This window comes from Lygodium microphyllum, chromosome 5 (genome assembly GCF_053477565.2).
Source record: "Lygodium microphyllum isolate KBCC chromosome 5, Lygodium_microphyllum_v1.1.10, whole genome shotgun sequence".
NCBI lineage: Eukaryota > Viridiplantae > Streptophyta > Polypodiopsida > Schizaeales > Lygodiaceae > Lygodium > Lygodium microphyllum.
This window is the reverse complement of record NC_141139.1, coordinates 168,719,387-168,741,339: the sequence shown is the minus strand read 5'-3', so window position 1 is coordinate 168,741,339 and position 21,953 is coordinate 168,719,387. Positions and strand designations below refer to the sequence as shown.

At 42.4% G+C, this 21,953-nt stretch overlaps 1 protein-coding gene across 3 annotated transcripts in view; it reads right to left on the bottom strand.

Annotated features, from left to right (window-relative positions):
• The window catches only part of LOC148036671 (RNA helicase family protein), a 248,838-nt gene that overhangs the window by 179,630 nt on the left and 47,255 nt on the right, over positions 1 to 21,953 (bottom strand). For all 3 annotated transcript variants that reach the window (XM_087678715.1, XM_087678717.1, XM_087678718.1), the window contains 5 exons: positions 20,825 to 20,947; positions 20,490 to 20,576; positions 20,306 to 20,406; positions 20,117 to 20,174; positions 16,022 to 16,087 (listed from right to left, as the gene is read on the bottom strand). In XM_087678715.1, the coding sequence (XP_087534841.1) occupies positions 16,022 to 16,087; positions 20,117 to 20,174; positions 20,306 to 20,406; positions 20,490 to 20,576; positions 20,825 to 20,947 (435 nt within the window). The remainder of the gene's footprint in view (positions 1 to 16,021; positions 16,088 to 20,116; positions 20,175 to 20,305; positions 20,407 to 20,489; positions 20,577 to 20,824; positions 20,948 to 21,953) is intronic.

Below are 21,953 nucleotides of genomic sequence, written 5' to 3'. Positions count from 1 at the left end.
CTGCATCTCTCTATGGTTGTGTCTAGGGTGGTCCCCCATGGTGGGGCCACTAGTTTGTCCGATAAGGGCTCTGTAGTGAAGGGAGTAGTCGATCTTCTATAGAACACCATGAGTATGCACTAGTGTTTGGCTCTATGTCTCTACCCCTAGGTCCGTAGGAGGTGCTCTCTACGGCGGCATAGCTCTTGTAAGAAGAGCCTAAGATATCTTTGATCTGGAAAACTCATCACCATGGATAGTATCCCAAATCCCTCTCTGAACAAGCCATGGAAGCACCCTTGAACCTCATAGTACACTGAGCATTTGCATGGATAGTGCTCAGCTCTAGCTAACAGAGGTAGTGTGAGGATGTAGGGAGCTGTCCAATTGCACATTGTCCACCATGAGACAGGTATGGATCCATGTATCTCAGGCGGACTACAAAGCCATCGAGGGATATTTGCAAAAGATGCTTCCGGTAGAAAACCATCTTCGTCCCCAAATCCTCAGTAGGTGTCATCCATGTCCTAGCTGTGTGTATCTGAATAATGTCCATCCTGATGATGTGGTTCAGCTCCTCTCAACTGAGCTCCAAGTGAGGGCAGTCCAAGCTGTACTGTAGTGGTGGGAGGTGATCTAGTGTAATCCATGTAGCCGTAGTCATGCCTCTATCCAAGCATACCAACACTCAGTATCCCCTCGTAATGCTAGCCCTCTAGACAACTCTAGTGCGAGCCAAGAGCATCTCTATCTCGGCAAGGTCCATAGCCTATGTAGGAAAGTCACTCTCTAGAAGAGAGTCTCTATCACTATGGGTGGTGCTCCCATCTTTGCTCTGATAATCTCATGTGGTAAAGAGGGTTTACTCCAAATCATCCATGAAATCATCAATATTAGGGGTCTCTCCATCTACTCTCACCCTCATATATCTCCTCTTCCCTGGTAGTGATTGGTTCTATGTGGCTCTCCTCATGTGCTAGAGGCTTGATCCCCATATGAGAGACCTACACACGTGTGCTAGTGTGACCAAATTGCCGAAGAGCTAAAGCTTCATCCCCAAGGCTCCTAAAATTGTATGTGTGTGCATTGACTCTCCATGAATCCTATTACCGCATAGCCTCCTGTCAATCTATCCTCTCTTGCTATCCTCAAGTGAATCTCGGCCCTGAAAATGTAATCCCCAAGTAAACATATCTCTAGACGATCTCCACTATCTCATCTTCATATGTGAAATGGGGTATTGATCGTCAAATCCACTCAGAGAAAGTGTTAAACATGATAACCTTAGTTTTGTCAAAAGTTTCACCTATCTTACATACTAAAGACAAAATCTTTGAGGCAAATAAGTATGTGGAATGTTTGGATAAAGCCTATAAGATGGTTAAGCTAACTCTACAAAAGCCCCAAAAAAGTAAAAGAAAGTAGTAGACTGTCATTGTTGAAAGCTTGAGTTTAAAAAGGGTAGTTGTGTTCTTTTGCATTTTGAAAAGGCAAGGGCTGGATGAAGGGTGAGCACTTATACCTTATTGGGTTTGACTCGTGCCTATGCTCACAAAGGAGTGTCGATGATATTCAGTAGAACACTGGGCACTTTTTACTCTCCATACGCGAGGTTTTTTCCCCCAAATTTATTTCTTTTATTTCATGTGTCTATGTTACACAGTTTGGGCACTTATCGTGTTTTATCCTCTTCAGATGTGAACACCTTACAACCCTAAGGTTTAAGGGTTATACTTTGTACTTGCATCTTACACTTCATATTATTGCATTGGGTGTCGTGCTATCACATTCTTACACTCTTCTCACTGTCAACTGTACTCTTAGCTAACTTTGATCTGTCCTTCCTCCTCACATACCCTAAGTTAAGAATTAGATATAACGATCTTTCAAGTGATAGAAAAGTTCAATGATGCGGCATAAAGATTGAAGCTACTGAATCATTGGAGGACCCATGGTGCCTTTGATATGAGTCTTCTAAGACTCGTTTAGGGAGATGTGCCAAAGAATATGCTTGGTGCTCTAGACATTCTAGTTTCAGAAAGGAGTCATATACGAATGAAGAAGAAGAAGTTTTAGAGCTATTATTGAGACACAAAGGGAGATCTCCGAAAGGACTACAAGACATTAGTAGCTTTGTGGAAGGAACAGGAGCAAACAGTGACACAGGGTGACAACTCTCTTGGTGAGTCTTCATCATCTACACGTCCAGGTTTAGGCTCCAACCCTACAACCCATGCAATGGCTGCCGGAGCCTCCCTTCCACATTGCTAGTACAGGTGATACACGTCATCCCACACCACTCTCCAATGCCAGAGGGGGAGTGCCAGAGGGTGGAGAGACAGGACGGGTGAGTCTCATCTAAGCAGGTATACAAATGCACAAGTTCCAGAGAGGGACTTCCTAGGCACATTCACTAACGTCTGTAACTAGGATTGACTTCTAGGTCCATGCTAGTCTATTTGACAGAGAGTGGGTTTAATCCCAAGTCCAAGCTCACATAAGGGGATCCTTTGGCTATTTTAGCCAAAGGCAAGGAATCCGTGGTCATTTATCCACTACAGCATTGGTGTCAAGATGGTCACATTTGGTTTTTCAACAGAATTGTTGATAGACATAGAGAGTTGCTATGACTCTTCTCTATTTTCAAGAGTTGGTCTAATCAACATCAACATCAAGTTCTCTTCAAGGCCCGTTGGTAGTGGCTTGCGCACCCACTACTTGCATATCCATGGTTCTATCTGATGGACAATGTTGTATATAGTATGATGGGTCAATATCATTATATATTGTATTGTATCGAGGGTATTAGCATATATGTCAATTCATGTATGAGTTTGTGCATGTTTCAATGGGCTAGGCACTATCGGATATTTTAGGCATTTTTCATTTGTCATTTTCATGGTGATTTAGGCATTTACTACTGGCCAACCTAATCTATGAAGAAAGCTATGGAGTATTGCATTTTTCATTTGTCATTTTCATGGTGATTTAGGCATTTACTACTGGCCAACCTAATCTATGAAGAAAGCTATGGAGTATCTGCTAGGGTTTGCACTAAGGAAACATAGAGTGTATGACCACAATAGAAACACAACGATACAAACACAGACGTGCAAAACTCAAGCCCTACAAGCAAAACTCAAAACTCAAACACAAAAACAAACACAAGCAGAAGGAGAGAGAAAGAAGACAACTCTAAAGCGAATGAAAACTGTAGATGAATGAAGAGTAAATAGTGCCCAAAGGCAGAGCAATAGTGTCAGAGAGTGATGTCCACTGGAGATGGATCCCAAGTACTATAGCCACCAATCAAAGATGAGAGAGTGCTGAATAATGAAGAGCAGCAAGCTGCTCACCAAAACATAGCAGTCAGAGGCTGAAATATGTAAACACAACAGCAACAGTGTACCACTAGAGAAGGCTGAAAACTGATCGCTTGAGGCAAAGAAGCGTCAAGCAACAAGAGGAGAGGTGTTTGTTGATGTAGATGGCCTACTAGACAATAAAAACGCAGGTGTTGCAATAATCCCTAGTGGGAGAAATAGCAGTAGCCTATTGCCTCGCACTAGATAATAAAAACATAGGTAGGCTTATCACATGCTATGATGATGTAACAGATGAAGACCTCCAATCAATGGCTCAAAACAAGTCGCCTAGGGTTGGATAGTAATGGGCTAAAATCAATGATGGCAGGACAGCAAATGGTAGGTGGCTAATGGCTGAAATCTCCAGAGTAGAGTGAGAAACCTGCACAAAAAGATGAAGATTGAATGGGGAAAGCTTGTCTACTTATAGATGTGGATGGACCCTCCCCAATTAGGGTTTCACTTAGACTCTCAAACCGTGCACCGTTTTTGTGTTTTTCATAACATATGTATGTTTTGGGGCTAGTTAAGAGGCTAGTTATCATGTAATGCATTTCTTAGCTCAACAACCCTTCTCAGGCCCAAAACAGGGCTAGAAAGGAAGGCCAACCCACATTTGCCCAAGCCCTCCCACCCCAAAGTAAGTAGGCCTTTGGACAAAGGGTACACAATGGCCATCCAATGACCTACCAAGACTACAAAAGTGATGGTTATCTTACCAAGAGAGCCCAAGTAATCACTCCACAGAGAACAGGGCATCGGACAAAGGATTCTTGTCAATTGCCCAATGGTCTACCAAGTCTTGCAAAGATGAATGGAACCACAATTAACTTTTTTTTAGTTTTTTTTTGTCGGGTGAAAGTGTTTTGAGAGATGGTTTGCGGTCAGTTAAGTAATTGTACCGTACGAGAGAATGAGGAGGGATGGTGAGGTCCAATGCATCACAAAACTGACAAGCTACCCATCCACTCAAGGGTGTGGACAATAAGGGAAGGGTGATGAAATAATGGTGGTGTGGTGTACAAACCACCAGTGGAAACAACTTAGGATCCATCTAGTGGTGATGTGCACAATGAGTATGCTACATGCTCTAAAATGCTCATGCAGCAAGTGCCACTTGGACAATGTCCCTTGTGGGAAAATTGTTCACTTATCCAAGCACCCTTTACAAAGATAATGAAATTATGGAATGGAAAAGGAGGAGATACAACGGGAGGGAAGGGCTAATATTGAAGGTAAGTGCCGAAACCTATAGAATACCAAGAAGGGTCACAATCCCCTTTCAACCTTGGATGTCGATGCCAAAGGAGGAAGAGGCACCGCATGTCAATCTTGGTGTGGTGCCAAGAACATGATGTGAGGGATGATGTGAGAAAGCATCCCAACTAGAAGAACAAGATAGAAGTCACTCCCATAATAGCATCAAGAGAGATGCTGCACAATTCACCTCTGGAGGGGAAGCCTCCATGTTGGTAGAAGTGCAAAACTCCTAGGATGATAAAACTGTGAATGGAACAACATGCATCCCAAGTCTCCAGCCCAGATAGGCCACCTAGAAAACCACAGCACACCGCTATGATTGCCTCCACTCCGGTTGGCTAATCTAGTGGGGCTATGCCTCCCAGTACTGCCTCATCTGCTCCTTCAGCCCTAGTATCCACTAGACATGTGAAACACGGACAGCCCTAGCGGCCATCCTTCTCTACTCTTGAGGGCTTGGCTGATTGGTTTGCGAGTATTGATCCCATTGCTCTTCATGCATCTACTTCACATTCACCTCCATCTCGCACTACCTCACCACCTCGTCAAGCATTGCATTCGGAGAGCCCTACTAGTGGACATACGCGTATTTATTTTCCACTGCATTTCCTCTCCCACACATACGCATTTGCATCATTGCATTGTTCATTCGGTTAGTTTTTCATTTCTTCCTTTTTTTTTTGTGGAGTATCTTACTTCTGACCTCTGTGCTTGCAAATCTTCATCTCTTTTGGCAGGGTTTTGTTTTCAGTATAGCGCTAACATGTAGGTTTGGCATATCAATCTCAATTTTGAGCTTCAGGAGTTTTCGATTAAGCAAGGGGATGATCTAAAAGTCAAGTTGGCCGAATATCGGTGGTTACTTGCGAAGTTTGCTACTACAAGCTCCCCGAAGTTAAATAACGATTAGGTCATGTTTTTCTTGGACAAGTTGCCCAACATATACTTCCATTTTATCTAGCACATTCTCTCACTACCTAGATTGCTGACCTTCTATGAGCTTAAGTGTTTGTTCTTGCGTTATGCAAGGCTACACGATCAAGTCCACAAGAAAGCCTCCACATAGACTTATTTAGGAGGGGGTTGATTCCATTTTCTTTGCAAGGTAAAACCAATGGTGGCGGTGAGAACTTGCAAGATGCGAAGGCAAGCCAAACCAAGGGTGACTCCTCCTCTTTAGACAGAACCAAAGAAACAACATCAATCTAGCAACAACTCTCTAAGAAAAATATGTTTTGCACACACTACTAAAGATCCCGCCATGTGGATGAGGAGTCTTGTACAAAGGCCCAAGGTCATAGCAATCAATGAGGTGACTCCAACACTCAAATGCGAGAGGACAATGCTATAACTAAGAGTGGAACTCAGAAAGCAACCCTTGCATTAACTCAACATTGGCTATGGTATTGTGGGCTCTACATTGACGGATATGATCTCTAACCGAGGGTCTGGCAGAGGCAATAGACCAACGACGAGGTTCCAAAGTCCCTAAGATTCAAGCACTTGTTACATGAAGTTCGACCAAGTCATGAAATTCAACCCGTTAAAACATGTTTTATCCATGAAGGCATTCTTGGCCATTGCAACACGACTAGTAGTGCTTGAATAAGATGGATAGGGTAGGTAGGGTGGAAAAATGGAGTACACTTGGGACTGGATCCCAAAGTGCCCACCATGCATGCGAGAAGTGTACACGATGATCCAAAAGTGGGCATGGGCTAACTAGGCATGGGCACATCTGCCTTTATGGGCTTGGTAGGCCACTGGGCTACCACCAAGCACCCTTTGTCCCATGCCCTGTCCTCTTTGAGGTGACTACTTGGACTCCCTTGGTAAGATAACCATTGCCTATATAGTCTTGATAGACCACTGGCAACCAACGTGCACCCTTTTTCCGATGCCCTGGCTGCATTGGTGTGCGACCCCTTGGGATAAACATTGCCAACCTTTTCCTTTTAGGCTCAATTTTGGGCCTGAGAGGGGGTGTTGAACTAAAATACGCTTTACAACTGTTTACCATTTTTAGACACCCTCAAAACATGCTTAGTTAATGAAAAACATAAATTTGGTGCATAGTTCGAGAGAGTTTCAGTGGTCCCCCAAAACCCTAATTTTTTGGGACACCCTTCAATATCTATACATAGATAGGTTGCCCACCATTCAGCCTGATCCTTTTGTGAAATTTTCTCACTCTACCGTGCAGATTTCAGCCATCTGTCATCAGTTGGATGTGATTCATGCCTACGCTCATAGAGGAGTGTCGATAATCTGCACTCGGACACTGGGGGCGCTTTTTACTCTCAGTAAAAGAGGTTTTTTCCCCCATCCATATTATTCTCTATTTGTGTGTTTATGTTACACAATTCAGTCACTTACCACACTTTACACACTTGCAGCTGTGAACACACCTTGAGGCACTTATAGAACCCTACGGTCTAAGGGTTGTACTCTGTACTTTCACTTACACACTTGAATGAGATCGTGTGTTGAGCTGTGTCTATACTCTCACTCTCTCTCTCTACTGTTCACTCTGTTTTGAGCTAATAGCTGCCATCTCCATCTTCAACATTTGGTATCAGAGCTCCCAATTTCGCCGAGCTCTTCGTCGCTTCAACTTTGTCAGGATCAGCTCCTCCCAACCAGCCAGCAGGCTCACCACCCTGCCGCTGCCCCCATCCAGCAATGTCTTAGCTGCCTCCGCTGTCTAGTCGCTGCCCCTAGTCCAGTTGCTGCCCCCTACTGTGCCTGCACCCACCGCGAGCAGCTGCCGCCTACAGTGCTGCCTGCGCAATCATCTGCAGCGCTACTGATGCCTGTCAAGTCCCGTCAGCGCCTCCTCCAGCTCCTACAGGCTACCACCCTACTCGCAAACTCCACCCATGCACCACCAGCTCCAATGCTGACTGTACTTTGCCAGCACCGCCAGCTTCTGCTGCCTATTTGCGCAGCTCCACTAGGTCCTCCAGCTCAATTTAGACATCGCCTACCAGCTCGAGCATTGACCCTGCTCGTATCTCGGAGGTGACAGGTATATTTCATTATTTTATTCGGGAAATCAGAGCTACAGCAAGGAACCTTTTGCATGAAAGGTACATTTCTGCTCCAATAAGTGGGTTTGGGCACACATTTCAGAAATTTCTTGGAATTTGGGTCAGAAAATTTGGGGCTTTTGCATGTTTGGCAGATATTAGCACATGTACTAAAGATTCAGTTTGAAATTGACTGAAATTTTGCACTTTAGTGCATCATCCCCGTGTTCTTCTTGTGTTTCTGCGTTTCTCTTCTACTATCTTAATGTTTGCTGGACATACTCTGTGTTATTCCCCACAAACCCTACTATCTCTATGCACCGTCCCCTATTTTGACATGGTATCAAAGCATGCCTCTTAAAGGAAACATCTATTCAAGGGAAGGTTGTCTAGGCAAGAGTTCAATTTGCTAGGTTTTGAAGAATAAGAGCAACAAGCACAACCCCCCACTCAGGAGCCTATAGAGCTAGATCTAGAAGAAGGGCTCCTTTTTTAGCAACAGAATGATGAGAAAGAGCAGCCTAATGTGACAAGCCCACCTCCACAACCTAAATCACAATCAGAAGTGCATGATAAAGACCATGCTACCCCAAAGAGGGCTGTGGAAATGAGGCACAAAAGAAGGGAGTTGGCAGAGCTATCATAGAGAAAGCTTAGTGCCAAAACTCAGCCAATGCTCAAAGCCTCTAACCCTCAACGTGAAGAAAACTTACCAATCAATTGGGCATGATAATTATCTTTCTAGGAGTAATATGAAAGCCGCTGCAATCCTTTCGAGTTCGCCTTCTCCTACCCCCAATCGCTTGATTGAGTGCTATCACCAAGGGTGGTGGAAGAAGTGATTAGGCTCTCCATGCAGTTGGGAAAAAGGTGGCTAGAGGTATGTGTATGGCTGAGACCTTTGTTGGTTGATCTTGATGTATCTATCACGGAGCCTACTCCTTTGTTTGCTAACAGTCAGAGTGCAATGGCAGTGGCATGGAACCCAGTGTTTCATGAAACACATAGAGATCCACTATCACTTTGTCAAAGAGAGCTTACATGCAAGAGATATTAGCCTTGTCTATTGTTCTACCAAAACGTGGCAATATCTTCACCAAAGCTCTTTCTCCTTGCAACAAATTTAAAGCATTTCGCAATACTTTAAATTTGACCTCCTTAGGTGACTGATCCTTGTATATTGATCACTCCTCACTCCAGGAGGGTTTGTTGGGTTTGACTCATGCCTACGCTCACAAAGAAGTGTCAGTGATCGATAGTAGGACACTAGGGCACTTTTTACTCTCCGTAAGAGATGTCTTTCCCCCCAGTCACGTTATTCTCTATTTGTGTGTTTCTGTTACATAATTCGGTCACTTACCGCACTTTACACACTTTCGGGTGTAAACACATCTTAAGGCACTTACATACCCCTAAGGTCTAAGAGTTGTACTTTGTACTTTCACTTACACATTTGAATGGGATCGTGTGTTGAGCTATGTCCGCACTCTCACACTCTCTCTACTGTCCACTCTGTTTTGAGCTGATAGCTGCTGTCTCCATCTTCGACACCATCTACCATCTGCTATCGAGCCATCACCGATTACAGCCCATCACTATCCAACCCTAGACGGCCCGTTTTTAGCCATCGCCCTGTTGTTTAGAGGTCTCCATCTACTACATCATCATAACACTTGATTAGCCTACGTTCTCAGAATCTTGTGCCAAGAGACAAGCTATTGTCATCTCTCCCACCGGGCCACTACTGTAGTACCTCCATGTTTGCTATCCGTCAACATCAACAAACACCTCTCCTATTGTCGCCTCAGTTTCCTAACACTCTAGTGATCAGTGTTTGGTATTTCCTGCACTCTAACACTCCAACCGGTGGTTACTGCACTTGGGATCCGTCTCCGGTGGACATCACCCTTCAACACTGCATTGCTTTGCCCTTGGGTATTCTCTACACTTTTACATTCATTTACGATATTCATTCACTTTAGAGTTTCTTCTCTCCGTGTTTATCTTTGTATTTGAGTTTTGAGTTTTGTGTTTTGCGTTTAGAGTTTAAGTTTTTCTTGTCTTTGGTCTGAGTCTTTGTATTTCAGTCTTGGTCGTACATGTTGTGTTTCCTCAGTGCAAACCCTAGTATATCTTCACACACAATATCCGCAAGATACACTTTACAAGAGCCTCAACTCTTATACCATGTGGAGAAAACTGTGGAGTAGCTACTAGGGTTTGCACTAAGAAAACGTAGTGTACAACCATGATAGAGAAACACAACAATGCAGACACATATGTGCAAAACTCAAATCCTCAAAGCAAAACTCAAAACTCAAATACAAAAACAAACGCAAGCAAAAGGAGAGAGAAAGAACAAAACTCTGAAGGAAATGAATATTGTAAATGAATGAAGAGTGTACAGAGTGCCCAAGGATAAAGCAATAGTGTCAAGAGTGATATCCACCAAAGATGGATCCCAAGTACACAGCACTCAAAGATTGAAATTAGGTAAACGCAAAAGTGTACCACGAAGGCTAAAAACTAATGACCCAAGGCAAAGAATTGTCGAGCAACAATAAGAGAGGTGTTTGCTGATGTAGACGGCCTACAGGGTAACAAAAACGCAAGTACTGCGACAATCCCCTAGGGGGAGAGATGGCAGTAGCCTGTCACTTGGCACCAAATGCTAAAAATGCAAGCTGATCAAGTGCTATGATGGTCCAGCAAATGGAGACCTCCAAACAGCAGGGCGATGGCTGAGAACAAGCAAGGGTTGGATAGTGATGGGCTGCAATCGATGATGGTTGGACAACAGATGGTAGATGGTTGATGGCTGAAATCTACACAATAGAGTGAAAAACCTGCACAAACAGGTCAAGAGAACACAATAACTCAAATAGTAATGGAATAAATGCAAACCCTAAACACAAAACTCAAAACTCAAATTCAAACTGTAAAAATGCAAACATAAACAAAGAGAGAAGAGAACTCTGAAGTGAATTAATCAATGCAATCAATGAATGCAAGAGTGTACAAAATGCTCAAGGGCAAAACGGTTCAGAGACAAATCCTGAGTGTTGTAACTACTAGTCAAAATTATAGGAGTGCTGAATAATGAATGGCAACAGGCTGATCACCAAAACGCAGTAGTCTAAAGGCTACAAACTCGTAAACGCAACACTATACCACCAATCAAAAGCTGAAAACTGTTTGCGAGAGCTATAAACAACAGGATGACAAGTGGAGGATGTTGTCAGATGCATCATGGGCCTACACTATCAAAAACGGCAGCAATTCGATGTCCACGCAGCAGCAAATCAGTAGGGCAGCTAGGTGGAACTGCAAACGCAAGCTGTCTGGGGCAATTGATGCAATTGCCAGCAGCAGCAGTAGTTGCCAAGCAGCAATGGATAGGCCAATGATGATGTGGCAGCAATCGTGAAGGCTGGACAGACACTAAGTGAAGGCTGATGGCTGAAATCTACACGTAGGAGTGAGAAACTTGCACAAGAGAATAGGGCACAATGGCGGGCAGCCTATCTATTTATAGATGTAGAAGGATCCTCCCAAATTAGGGTTTAGTGGGAAACGGAAACTCTCTAGGGCCACTCCCTATTTAATGGCACTTTTGGTAATTTACATGTTTTGAGGCTATCTTAAAGAGCTAATCAGTATGTAACACAGTTTTAGCTCAACATAAGGGACTCGCAAAATAAAAATTATACAGCAAAGAGAATGCCTATTACAAGGCCTAAGTGAATAACCAATCACCAGGTTTTTAGTACCAAACCATGTATGGTGGTGGAAGAAAGTATCAAAATCTCAAGTCTTGAGAAAAGCTTCACTCCTCAACCACTTCAATTTGTTTTTCTTTTAGATTGAAAGATATCTAAAATAGCACGTTAAAGTTGGGCACTCTTGAGTGGTCACAACTTACGGTGGACCCACACAATGGGTTAGAACAAAGATAATGCACGCTCTATTCTACCTCCAAAAGAGATAGTTCCAAGCCGCAAGATGGTATTGATCCTGAAAAGTTTGTGTAATGAACATATATGGATTGAAAGTTCAAAAACACATCTTTACACTAAAATCTCAGATTGAGATTCTCACATTGTTTTAGTAATACACACGAAAAGAGCTTTCATATGTTACTCGGTTAGGGCAGTCTCTAGATTTTTGGGAGATCCCGAATATTTAGGAGCCTCAATTTGCTTGAATTGCTAATCCTAAAAATGTTGATGAAGTTCTAAAAAGTAGTACTTTTTGCACCAACAATTTTTGCTAAAGTTGGTTGTTCCCATTCTTGACAATTTTCGGTCAAAGGTCTTAGAAAGAAAGATATATTAACGTCTACATAAGGCCAATGTGGCCTATGAGACAAAATCCAGAGTACATCCATGTCTAATGTCATCCCATCAGTAAGGAAAAGATAACATTACAAATAAGTGGGTGGCCTATGAAACGATACTAAAAATAACTTTACGATGAGACTATACTAGGGTTGAACCATGTGTAGTGTTGTTCCATCGATAGAAAAGAAAAGGAAAGGAAAGAAGAACCAGATCTGATAGAACCATGTACAAAAGTGTGGTGGGGACTATGGGTTGTAGCTGATCTCAAGAACTGCACATGATCTAAGCTATGATGCAGTCCCTAGTTGCTTCACTGATATGCCTAGTGGTGAGTCTGCGGTGTCTCATGATAATGGCTCTAATCCGATTGTGGTGTGGCCTCCTCGGATGTGGCCCTGGTAGACGGGGTCGTCGTGATCGACGAAGGGAAATGGCTCTATCCAATGTGACTCCACGGTGTGGCCTGTAAGGTGTCTGGCGGGGTGGCTCTGTCTTTGCTAGGCTGGTAGTGTCAATAGGGTCGGCTCTGTAGAAGTCTGTCACTGCTCTCTATGTGTGTCCCTCTCGGTGAGCTGACCTCCTGTCTCGCAATAGTGCAGTTCGACGCCTCTCGAGCTCCAAGAGGAAGAGACCTAGGCATCTCTGGTCTTCGTACTCCATGACACAACGAAGGGGTCCAAATCCATCACGGAAGAGGCATTGGTACCGTCCTTGTATGTCATAGTATACTGTGCATCTGCATATGTAGTGCTCCTCTATCTCAGGCTCTCGACCGCAAAGCTGGCAAGTCCTATCCTCTGCTAGGGTATTTGTCCATTTGCCTGTCTCCATCTGAAGCCTATGTGAGGAGGTGTGAATCTGTCCGATAGCAACCCGTACGCTATGGGAGAGATGGGTGTCCATATATGCTAGCCGAATAGTGAAACCATCATCACAGAGACAAGAAATGACTCCTGTAGAACTCCATCCTCGATCCTAGAGGGAGTGGTGGATGGATCCATGTCCTTGTTGTCTCAATCCTCGAGATATCAGCTCTGATCATCTGGTTCAACTCTGATCGGCTGAGAGAAAGTGTAGGGCAGTCAAGGCTATAATCCAAAGGTGGAAGACAGTCAATATCCAAACCATGTAGGCTCATCCAAATAGTCATCTGTGAAAACCAACAATTCTTCTCGCCTCCTGCTAGTAGTTGTCTAGATGAGGTTAGTGCCAATCTAGAGTATCTATGGCGTGGAAATCTCCCAACACTTATCATCAAGTTTCCGAGTATCCCTCTAGTTTGTTAGCTTGTTTTAATTCATGTTCTATTGGTTGTGAGCTCCATCAAAGTCTATTGGAGATGGAAGAGCTCTAACTGTTTCCAGCCCTTGTATTAGAGTGCATTTCAGTTTTAGACTTTGAGGAGTGTGTTCACACTGCAAACAGCAGGTTTCAGCTGGCAGAAGCATTAATTGCAGCTGTCCAGTCAGCATTTTGTGCAGATAACCAGCATTGAATGCTGGTTGGCCAGTTTTGTGGCATATTTTAGCAGCAATCGGCCAAATTTGGAGCTCCTTAAATAGTAAGCAGCCCCTGCCTCCCCCCCCCAACTTGGCTGGTCATTCTCATTAAGCACTTTTGCTGGCTCAGTAATCTCTCCATCATCTGGTGCATTCTCCTTCATCAACCTGATCCAGTGCCCTCAGTGGTGTTTTGGGCTGCGTGCAAGGACTGATCAGTCCACATTGCATTCAGCATTCTATTTTAGATCAGTGCATCTCTTTCCTTCTATTTTCTGTGTTTACATCAGTCTCTCTCTTTCCTTCTCTCTCCGTGTTCATGTTCTCTTGCACACTCTCACATAGTTATCCCACCTTGTGTGTGTGGACCCTGGTCTTGTGCTACTCCACTTTCCCTCTTTGTACTTGAATCTACTTTTTCCTTTTTTTTTAATTTATCTCCTATTTTCAATTTTTCAAGAACTAGTTGGTTTGATGCATGATAAATATATGCATGGGAGCATGTGTGCATTTGTAAATCTTTATCATGATCTACAAGAGTGAGAAACAATTTCTCCTCACTCCATTGTTGATGACAACTGAGCTTAGCCCTAAGGGACTTGGGTTGAACAGAGATATTTAGTCACGGTGGGAATCTGGCACCTTCTTTAACCTAGCCCCTCATATGGCCTGGCACTACACACCACCAGATTGGTTATCCACACAACTATTGTATTTACAGTGTACTCAATTGCTCTTTACAGCGCCTTCATTCCACATTGCTTTTCACCTCAAGGGGAATTTTCCTGAAGGTGTCATTAATAGAATCTTCTTTTCTCTGAAAAATAATTATAATATTTAGTCACAAAAACAAGCAAATACTCTAATTCTCCAGCATACTATGTTGTTGGAGAGGCTAATAGATTACTCCTTTTAATCAACTAATATAGCATCTATCTGGAGCGCAAACCAACCACTATACTCATGTGCACCTAGACACATCTACAGTCCACACACATATGTACACATACACCAATGACTTGTCAATTCCTCTTAGTTTCCTGAAATTACAAATCCGATCCATCAAAGAACTTTTTGGTAAAGACTTGGAAAATAGGAGACTTTATCTGGGAATGTGGTCTACAAAACTCATTTTTCTATATCCTTACAACCAATATAGACCTGTTTTATCTTATTGTCGGTAAAGACTTGTAAAACAACAGATCTTATCTCAAAGTGTGGTCTAAAAAGACTCATCTTTTTATCTTATTGCAATTGATGGAGACCTCTTCCATAAACAACTTTTATTTTCTTATTTCAAGAAGACTATTGGATGTGGTATGATGTGAGGCTTACCCACGCTCGAGAAGAGTTCAAGAGTAAGTAGAGCTTGTCTTGAGGGCAGGCAATCTGGAGCGTTGTTTCTCAAGCAAAAGGTACCTACTGCTCTTCAGCTGTTTCTTATCTTGTGCTTACAGGTATGCATGGGTCTTGAAGCCTCACCTTTCAAGGTTCAATGATCAATCTATCCTTTATTATTGACTGATAGGTATTTTCATAAGCTAAGGATTTATCTTCTATATTGAGAAAAATAAAAACTTACTTGACTGCTATGCATTCATTGAGACTGATAGTAAGATAAGTGTAAAAAAGGTGCAGCATGATAATGTTGGAGAATTTTGAACAAGAAACTGAGTGGTTTTATGGAGCAAAGAGTATTCGGGAGATAATTTGAGCCTGATAGTAAGACGAGTGTAAAAAAGGTGCAATTTGAAATTGTTGGAAAGTTTTGAACAAGAAATTTGAGTGGTTTTATGAGCGAAGAGTATTTGGGAGATAATTCTATCCTTACAATCCTCACTAAACCATGCAATGGAGCAAAAGAAAGATACGAGGGTGTCAAAGATGACGGAATGTTCTCATGAGTGAGATGGCTTCTTGCGATCAAGGGTGAACAACAAAGCCACAAACTCCATGTTTATCTCCAGTGATGATCGTGCGCAGCCCAGGATGCAATGGAGGTCGATGGTGAGGAGAGCGACAGTGTGGCAATGGCAACAGATGCTGGGCCAACTGGGCTGAAAAAAACAGAGTTGGGATGAAAAAGTACCCATGCGCCTGGGTCTCAATGATAATGTCGTCAAAGATCATATGATTACAAAATTTCCAAACTGTTCAAAGTCTCCAAAATCTCATCCAAGTAAAAAATTGAGTGTATGCCCTCAAAAGAGCAGGAACCCACCCTTAAAACAACCCAAAATCCTTTCTATCACATTACGAGAATAAGGGCAAAACCATAAAATATCTGGAATTGTTTCCTTTGCAGTAGCACAATGTGCAGAAATAGAAGTTGCAATTCTTCTTCAAGCAAGAATAGTATCAAATATTGAGACCCCAATCAAGCATCTCCATAAGGAAAGACACAATTTAAGAGAGAGATTCAGACACACATATGTGCACACACAAACAAAAACAGAATTAAACCTTTAAAATCAAACAAGATGTTTTGCTTAATTTTGGGAGTATATTTCCTTTTCAAGCAAACAAGCTATCTTCAAATATATACTTACTAGCATCGAACGTTCATGTACTTCATCAACAATCAAATGTGAGACACCATTGAGATCTCTATCACCCTAAAAGAACATCAACAAACTTGTCAAAATAATCAAAACACTGATATTTTGAGAGCAGCACTATAGACTGTTAACACAATAAAAGATAGTCTAAAGATTATGCAAGCATCATCAAAAGGTGTAACTAGGTAACTATTCTTTCTAGATACATTTGAAGTGGCAAAGTGTTACTTGAAACAAACACTGAGAAAGTGGCTGATAGGGGCAACAGCAGTGCACATGCTTGACGTATAATGTGATGTGGAAATATGCTCATATGAGAGACTCCAAGACTAAAGATTATACGTCAAGCATGTGCACATGCTTAACACAATAAAAGATAGTCTAAAGATTATGCAAGCATCATCAAAAGGTGTAACTAGGTAACTATTCTTTCTAGATACATTTGAAGTGGCAAAGTGTTACTTGAAACAAACACTGAGAAAGTGGCTGATAGGGGCAACAGCAGTGCACATGCTTGACGTATAATGTGATGTGGAAATATGCTCATATGAGAGACTCCAAGACTAACCAACCTTAGGAACACTTATTCTTACTTTCATACTCATTCTGCATTTTTATCATGCATCACCATGCATGAGGGTCATTGCCACCTCTCCCCTATTTTCTGAACAGTATTTGTACTTTTCTAGAGATTCTCAACATTTTCCAGGATTTAATAGTAAAAACGTACTAGTCATTACAAACTCATTATACATTGCTAGCAAAGAAATGGATTACACCTTGTAAAGGCTTACTGACTCCTTGAATTTTTGTTATTTCAAAGCATCAACAAGAATATTTTAGCTCTACTTGCCTAGATTAGACTTGTCATTAGAAACTTGAGTTACTTTGCCAGATTACATTTATTCCAAGTTTGAGTTTACTCTATGATTACATCTTAAAATTAAACCAAAGCACTCCTTTTTTTAGTACGAATGCATTTTAGTGTTATTAATACAATGGATATGGATGACATAGCCATTACCATGGATTGCAAAGGGTAAATGCAAGGGAGTTTATCTAAGGGAAACAAACCATGTCACTGCTAGATTGTTGGATGGACACTCATAGTCTAGATGGGTGTTGAGCTACACACAACATGCGGGACTTGGACAAACTACTATTGTTTCAAGAGCTTCAATGCTCTTGGACTCAACTGCCTTTCGCATAGCCTACTTGTATTCCATTCTCCAAGCCATGTACTCTCCATTCACTATCCCAAGCAAGCAAGAAAGCGAACAGACAAAAGACTCACCTTCTCATCCTCCTATGTTGTAGTCTGCTTTCAAAGGCTTAACAATGGCCTCACAATCCAAGCATGGCTCCCTCAATGCACTCCACCACTTTTGGCCTCTTGACTGGTCCCTTTCAATACATGCATATCCTATGTTAATTGGACCACTCCTACTGAAATTGAATAAAAGGTTTGTACCCACAACCTCACATGGCTACGGGTTTTCCTATCTACTCCAAGGTATTTTACAATTTGCACAGAAGCAAGCCCGGCTCTCGGATTGATATTACAAATGAATAATGCAAGCAAATTAATAGCATACTGCAAATAACAGTGCCTAAAATAATATTGTGCAATCCAAAAATTTTGATAACTGCTTTGGCTGCTACATACATTATCATTGCCGGTCTATTGCAGCTTGAACCATGATTTCAGCCTCCAACACTGCTTGCCTGCCTCCATGACATCATCTTCAGTTGGCAACCTGATTTGCTGCTGCTAACATCACTCTTAGTGCTGGCAACATCATCAGCCTGTTGGCAACAGCCTCCTGACCTGTGTTTTCAGCTGCAACCTTGCTTTTAAATTAAACCCCTCTCAGACACTCACCTAACAGCTGTGTTTTGCTAACCCTCCTCTTAGCTTCTGGTCGCTGTTCACCATCTTCTCCACCAGTGGATATGTGTTTTGCTGGCCCGCGGTTACACTCCTCACCCTCAATCCTAGTTGTCCACGTCTGAGGGATGGATCAACTTGGCCGATCTGTCCTTTCTAATATGACACTTCCATTCAGGTCAGATGGCATCTGATGGAAACTGCCTAACTGTTTTAAAGTGCCTGTTTGTGACCATTTGATGTTACTTTTGGGGTAAGTTGTAGGTGTTGTTTAGGCTTCCTCTCCCATAACACACATGTACATACCCATAATATATATATATATATATATATATATATATATATATATGCACGTATGTATGTATGTATGTATGTATGTATCCCCCTTTCTGGTAACATATTCTCTCCCCCTCTCCCTCTCACCATATTTACCATTGTATGAGGATGTTATGCATTAATCCAGTATTGGAGATGTCCTATTGGCAAGGAACTTCAATGCATGCACAGCATAGAGATAGGTCCCCTTCTTCAAGAGTGAGGACCACAGGCACAAAGAGATAGCACCAAAGGAGATGGGGCTCAGCCGGATATCATGAAACACAACTACATGCACAAATTATGGTGACCACCTCCTGGCCTTGGGAGGCGCACACAGATTAGCCATCCTTAACAGCTTGAATAGATGGCTTGGATCAAACGCTCTCCCATGCTTTCCACATAAGCATGCATCCAAACATACAGGAGGAGCCCCCTCTAAAGGATCTATCTATAGACCAAGAGCGAGCACAATGGACTACCTCCTAAGGCCCTTATCCCTAACATACAGTCCTTTAGAGTGTCCCCCCATACTACTATATGCCGATGACGTAGTCCTCATCTCCACCACACCGGAGGCATTGCAACGCCACCGAGATGCACTGCAAGCCTTCTGCCAAGTTAGGGATCTTACAATGAACCTTGGGAAAATCAAGGTTATGATGTTCAACACTTTCTCCCAATGGATTCAGCAATCAATACCCCATTTCACATACGGAGAGGAGATAGTGGAAGTGGTCCAGAGATATATCCACTTGGGGATTACCTTTTCAAGACCAAGATTCACTTTGAGGAGAGCAACAGAGGATAGATTAACACAAGCTATGCAACTCTAGGGTCAATGGAGAGCTAGGGCGCACACATACAGTTCCAAGAGTCTCGGACAAAGCTCTAGCTATTCGACACATTGATCACACCAACACTTCTGTATGGAACCCCCATATGGGGATCATGCCTCTACTGCACAAGGAGAGCCACATAGGATCAGCCACTACCCATGGGAGAGGAGATATATGAGGGGTAGGAGTAGATGGAGAGACCCCAAGTACCACATGAGATCATCAAAGTAAACCTTGGTACCACATGAGATCATCAAAGCAGAGATTGGAGCACCACCCATAGTGTTAGAGGCCCTCTTTCAGGCAATTGACTTTTGTATATAGGCTTTGGACCTTGCTGAGATAGAGATACTCCCGGCTTGCACTAGAGTTGTCTAGATAGCTAGCATTACAGGGAGATACTGAGTGGTGCTAGTACACTCGGATGGAGGCATGGTTATAATTACATGGATTGCACATAGATCACCTACCACCACTACAGTACAACTTGGATTGCCCTCACCTAGAACTCAGCCGAGAGGAGCTAAACTGCATCATCAAGATGAGCATGATCAAGTCCTTGTGTGATCACCATTCTAGCTGACTAGTGTCACACACCCAAAGTCCATAGGATTTGTGGCAATTAACTAGGGCACCTGTTGCTCTGCGAAATATCTCCATGCCCCTACAAAGCCCACAAAGTTACTCTCATACCCATCTAGATAAACTGTCGTATCATCAGCAAACTCCACATCAAGGAGCTCCCTAAACTCAGGGATGGGTAACCTAATGCCTTTAATACTAGAGGATCTGTATGTTAAAGAAGGAGCTCGTAGCCTCTATTTCAAAGCCTCACTATTCTAACCCCTCACCATTAGCATTGGCTTATGGCAATGCTAACAAAAGTAATAACAACCCATTACAAAATTGAGCAACTATGTCATTGATCAAACTAAAACAGGAAAGAGCAGTATTTCATATCATTCATGTAACTTCAATTAGTGGCCATCATCTCCCTCCCTAATTTACTAGACACAAACACATTTGCAGGCATACAAAGCTTACAGCAAGCCTTCGAAGCAGGATGCCTGTGGTACAAAAAAGAAGCTTTGTTCCATGATGCCTACAAGACACACATGCATCCACCAAAAAGTTAATTATCATCCACATATGCATTTCCATAAATAACGCACTTAATCTATAAACAGAACAAAAATTCTTGCAACATCATTGAGAGGAAAAGATATCAGTTACAAAGCACTATCAAGGCGAACTTGATATCCAACTAAGGATCCCTTGCTTCCAGGAGGCCCATCATCTTGTTCAACTGCAACTCTTTGTGCAATAGAGATAGCCTGGGCATCCATCATAAACAATCTCTTGTCAAATGCATCTGAACAAAGACTCTGCACAACACATTGCTCTTAACAATACATACAGCTAATCGCCTTGGTTGAGTGCAAACAATGTTGCAAAAGCCACCCTTGCTGCAACTAATCATCTCCTCTAAAATATATTGAGGTACCTACAAACAGAGAACGCCACTTTCAGCATGGAGGTTGTGAGAAGGGCTACACTAGACCCACTCCTCTAGTTCTGAATGTCGAGCAAATTCCCCTTCCCTTGGATAAATCATGTGCATGCTTTATCACAGGTTTTGTCGCCTAGTTATATATGTTCTGCAATCTCGTTATACTAGTTACCCACAATGCACTGACATTTCTCTTGCTAAAAGTAAGGTTCGGCTATCAAACAAAATTTAGATGTAACTACCTGGGTAGTCTTCCCAGAACCTGTCTCCCCACTAATCACAACAACTGTATTGTCACGTATCTGTTCAAGAAGCCAACTTTTAACTCCTGATATTGGCAGAGCAGCCCGTGATTCAACCTTTGCCTGTGCAATATGTATTCAAGCACCAAATCAGCAAGTAAGCTCATAGAGCTAGGTTGTAAATTCAACTTCAAACAACCCCTGCATTTCCTGTTACCTGAGCTACACATAAAATGCATGATTTTTTAAAATCAGGACATGAACATGAAACACAAGTCCCCTCTTCAAGTAACAAATGAGTAACACCATCTCATAGCAACCACATTGCCTTAGATGAGCATTTACAGATGACAAAGACAAATATATTGAAATCACAGGATTAGCACATGGTTTTCACAAGTTGGCACAAAAATGGGGCAAAAAGGGATCAGACAAGGGCAGTCAATCATAGCTTACATTTCCGTTCCTCCTGATTCATATGCATAAGTGTAGAGAAAAACAGATTGGAAACCAGATTGGGCATATGGAACTGATTTAAGGGAACTCTGATTTAACGTAAATCACAGCTATTTCAATTTTCAGCAGTTTGATATAATTTGCAGTGCGAATGCAACTGTTCTCACAAAAATTTGTGCTTCGTTTCAGTGATTGGCAAAATTTGAAAAAACTACTACTTTATGGCACTGAAGATCTGCCATATTACCGATGTCACAACTATGTGTACAACATTGGTTGTTGCTCCCAATAGCTGGCTCGTGCACTCAAAAATGACACAAGGAATATGGAAGAGAGGGCAAAACATTGAAGACAATTTCTGAAGGTACAAGTTCTCAAAACTGTGCAAAATGTATAGCGAAGAGGTGATAAGATAACTCAAACCACAATACCTCAAACTGAACCAAAAGATTGACCTTGTGCTGATATATGGACAACCAGGAATTTCCTTACACTTGCCCCCATCGGCATCTATGGTTGTCCTTCAACATACCTTCAGCCAACTTTTGCAGTTCAGTTACCTAATCACCAGGCTGGCATCTTTCAATTTCTCTACCTGCACTACCCATTTTCGCTTGTTGTCTAGTAAGTCTTTGTCATTGTGGTCGAGATACTCTGTCCAGCTCCATTTTGG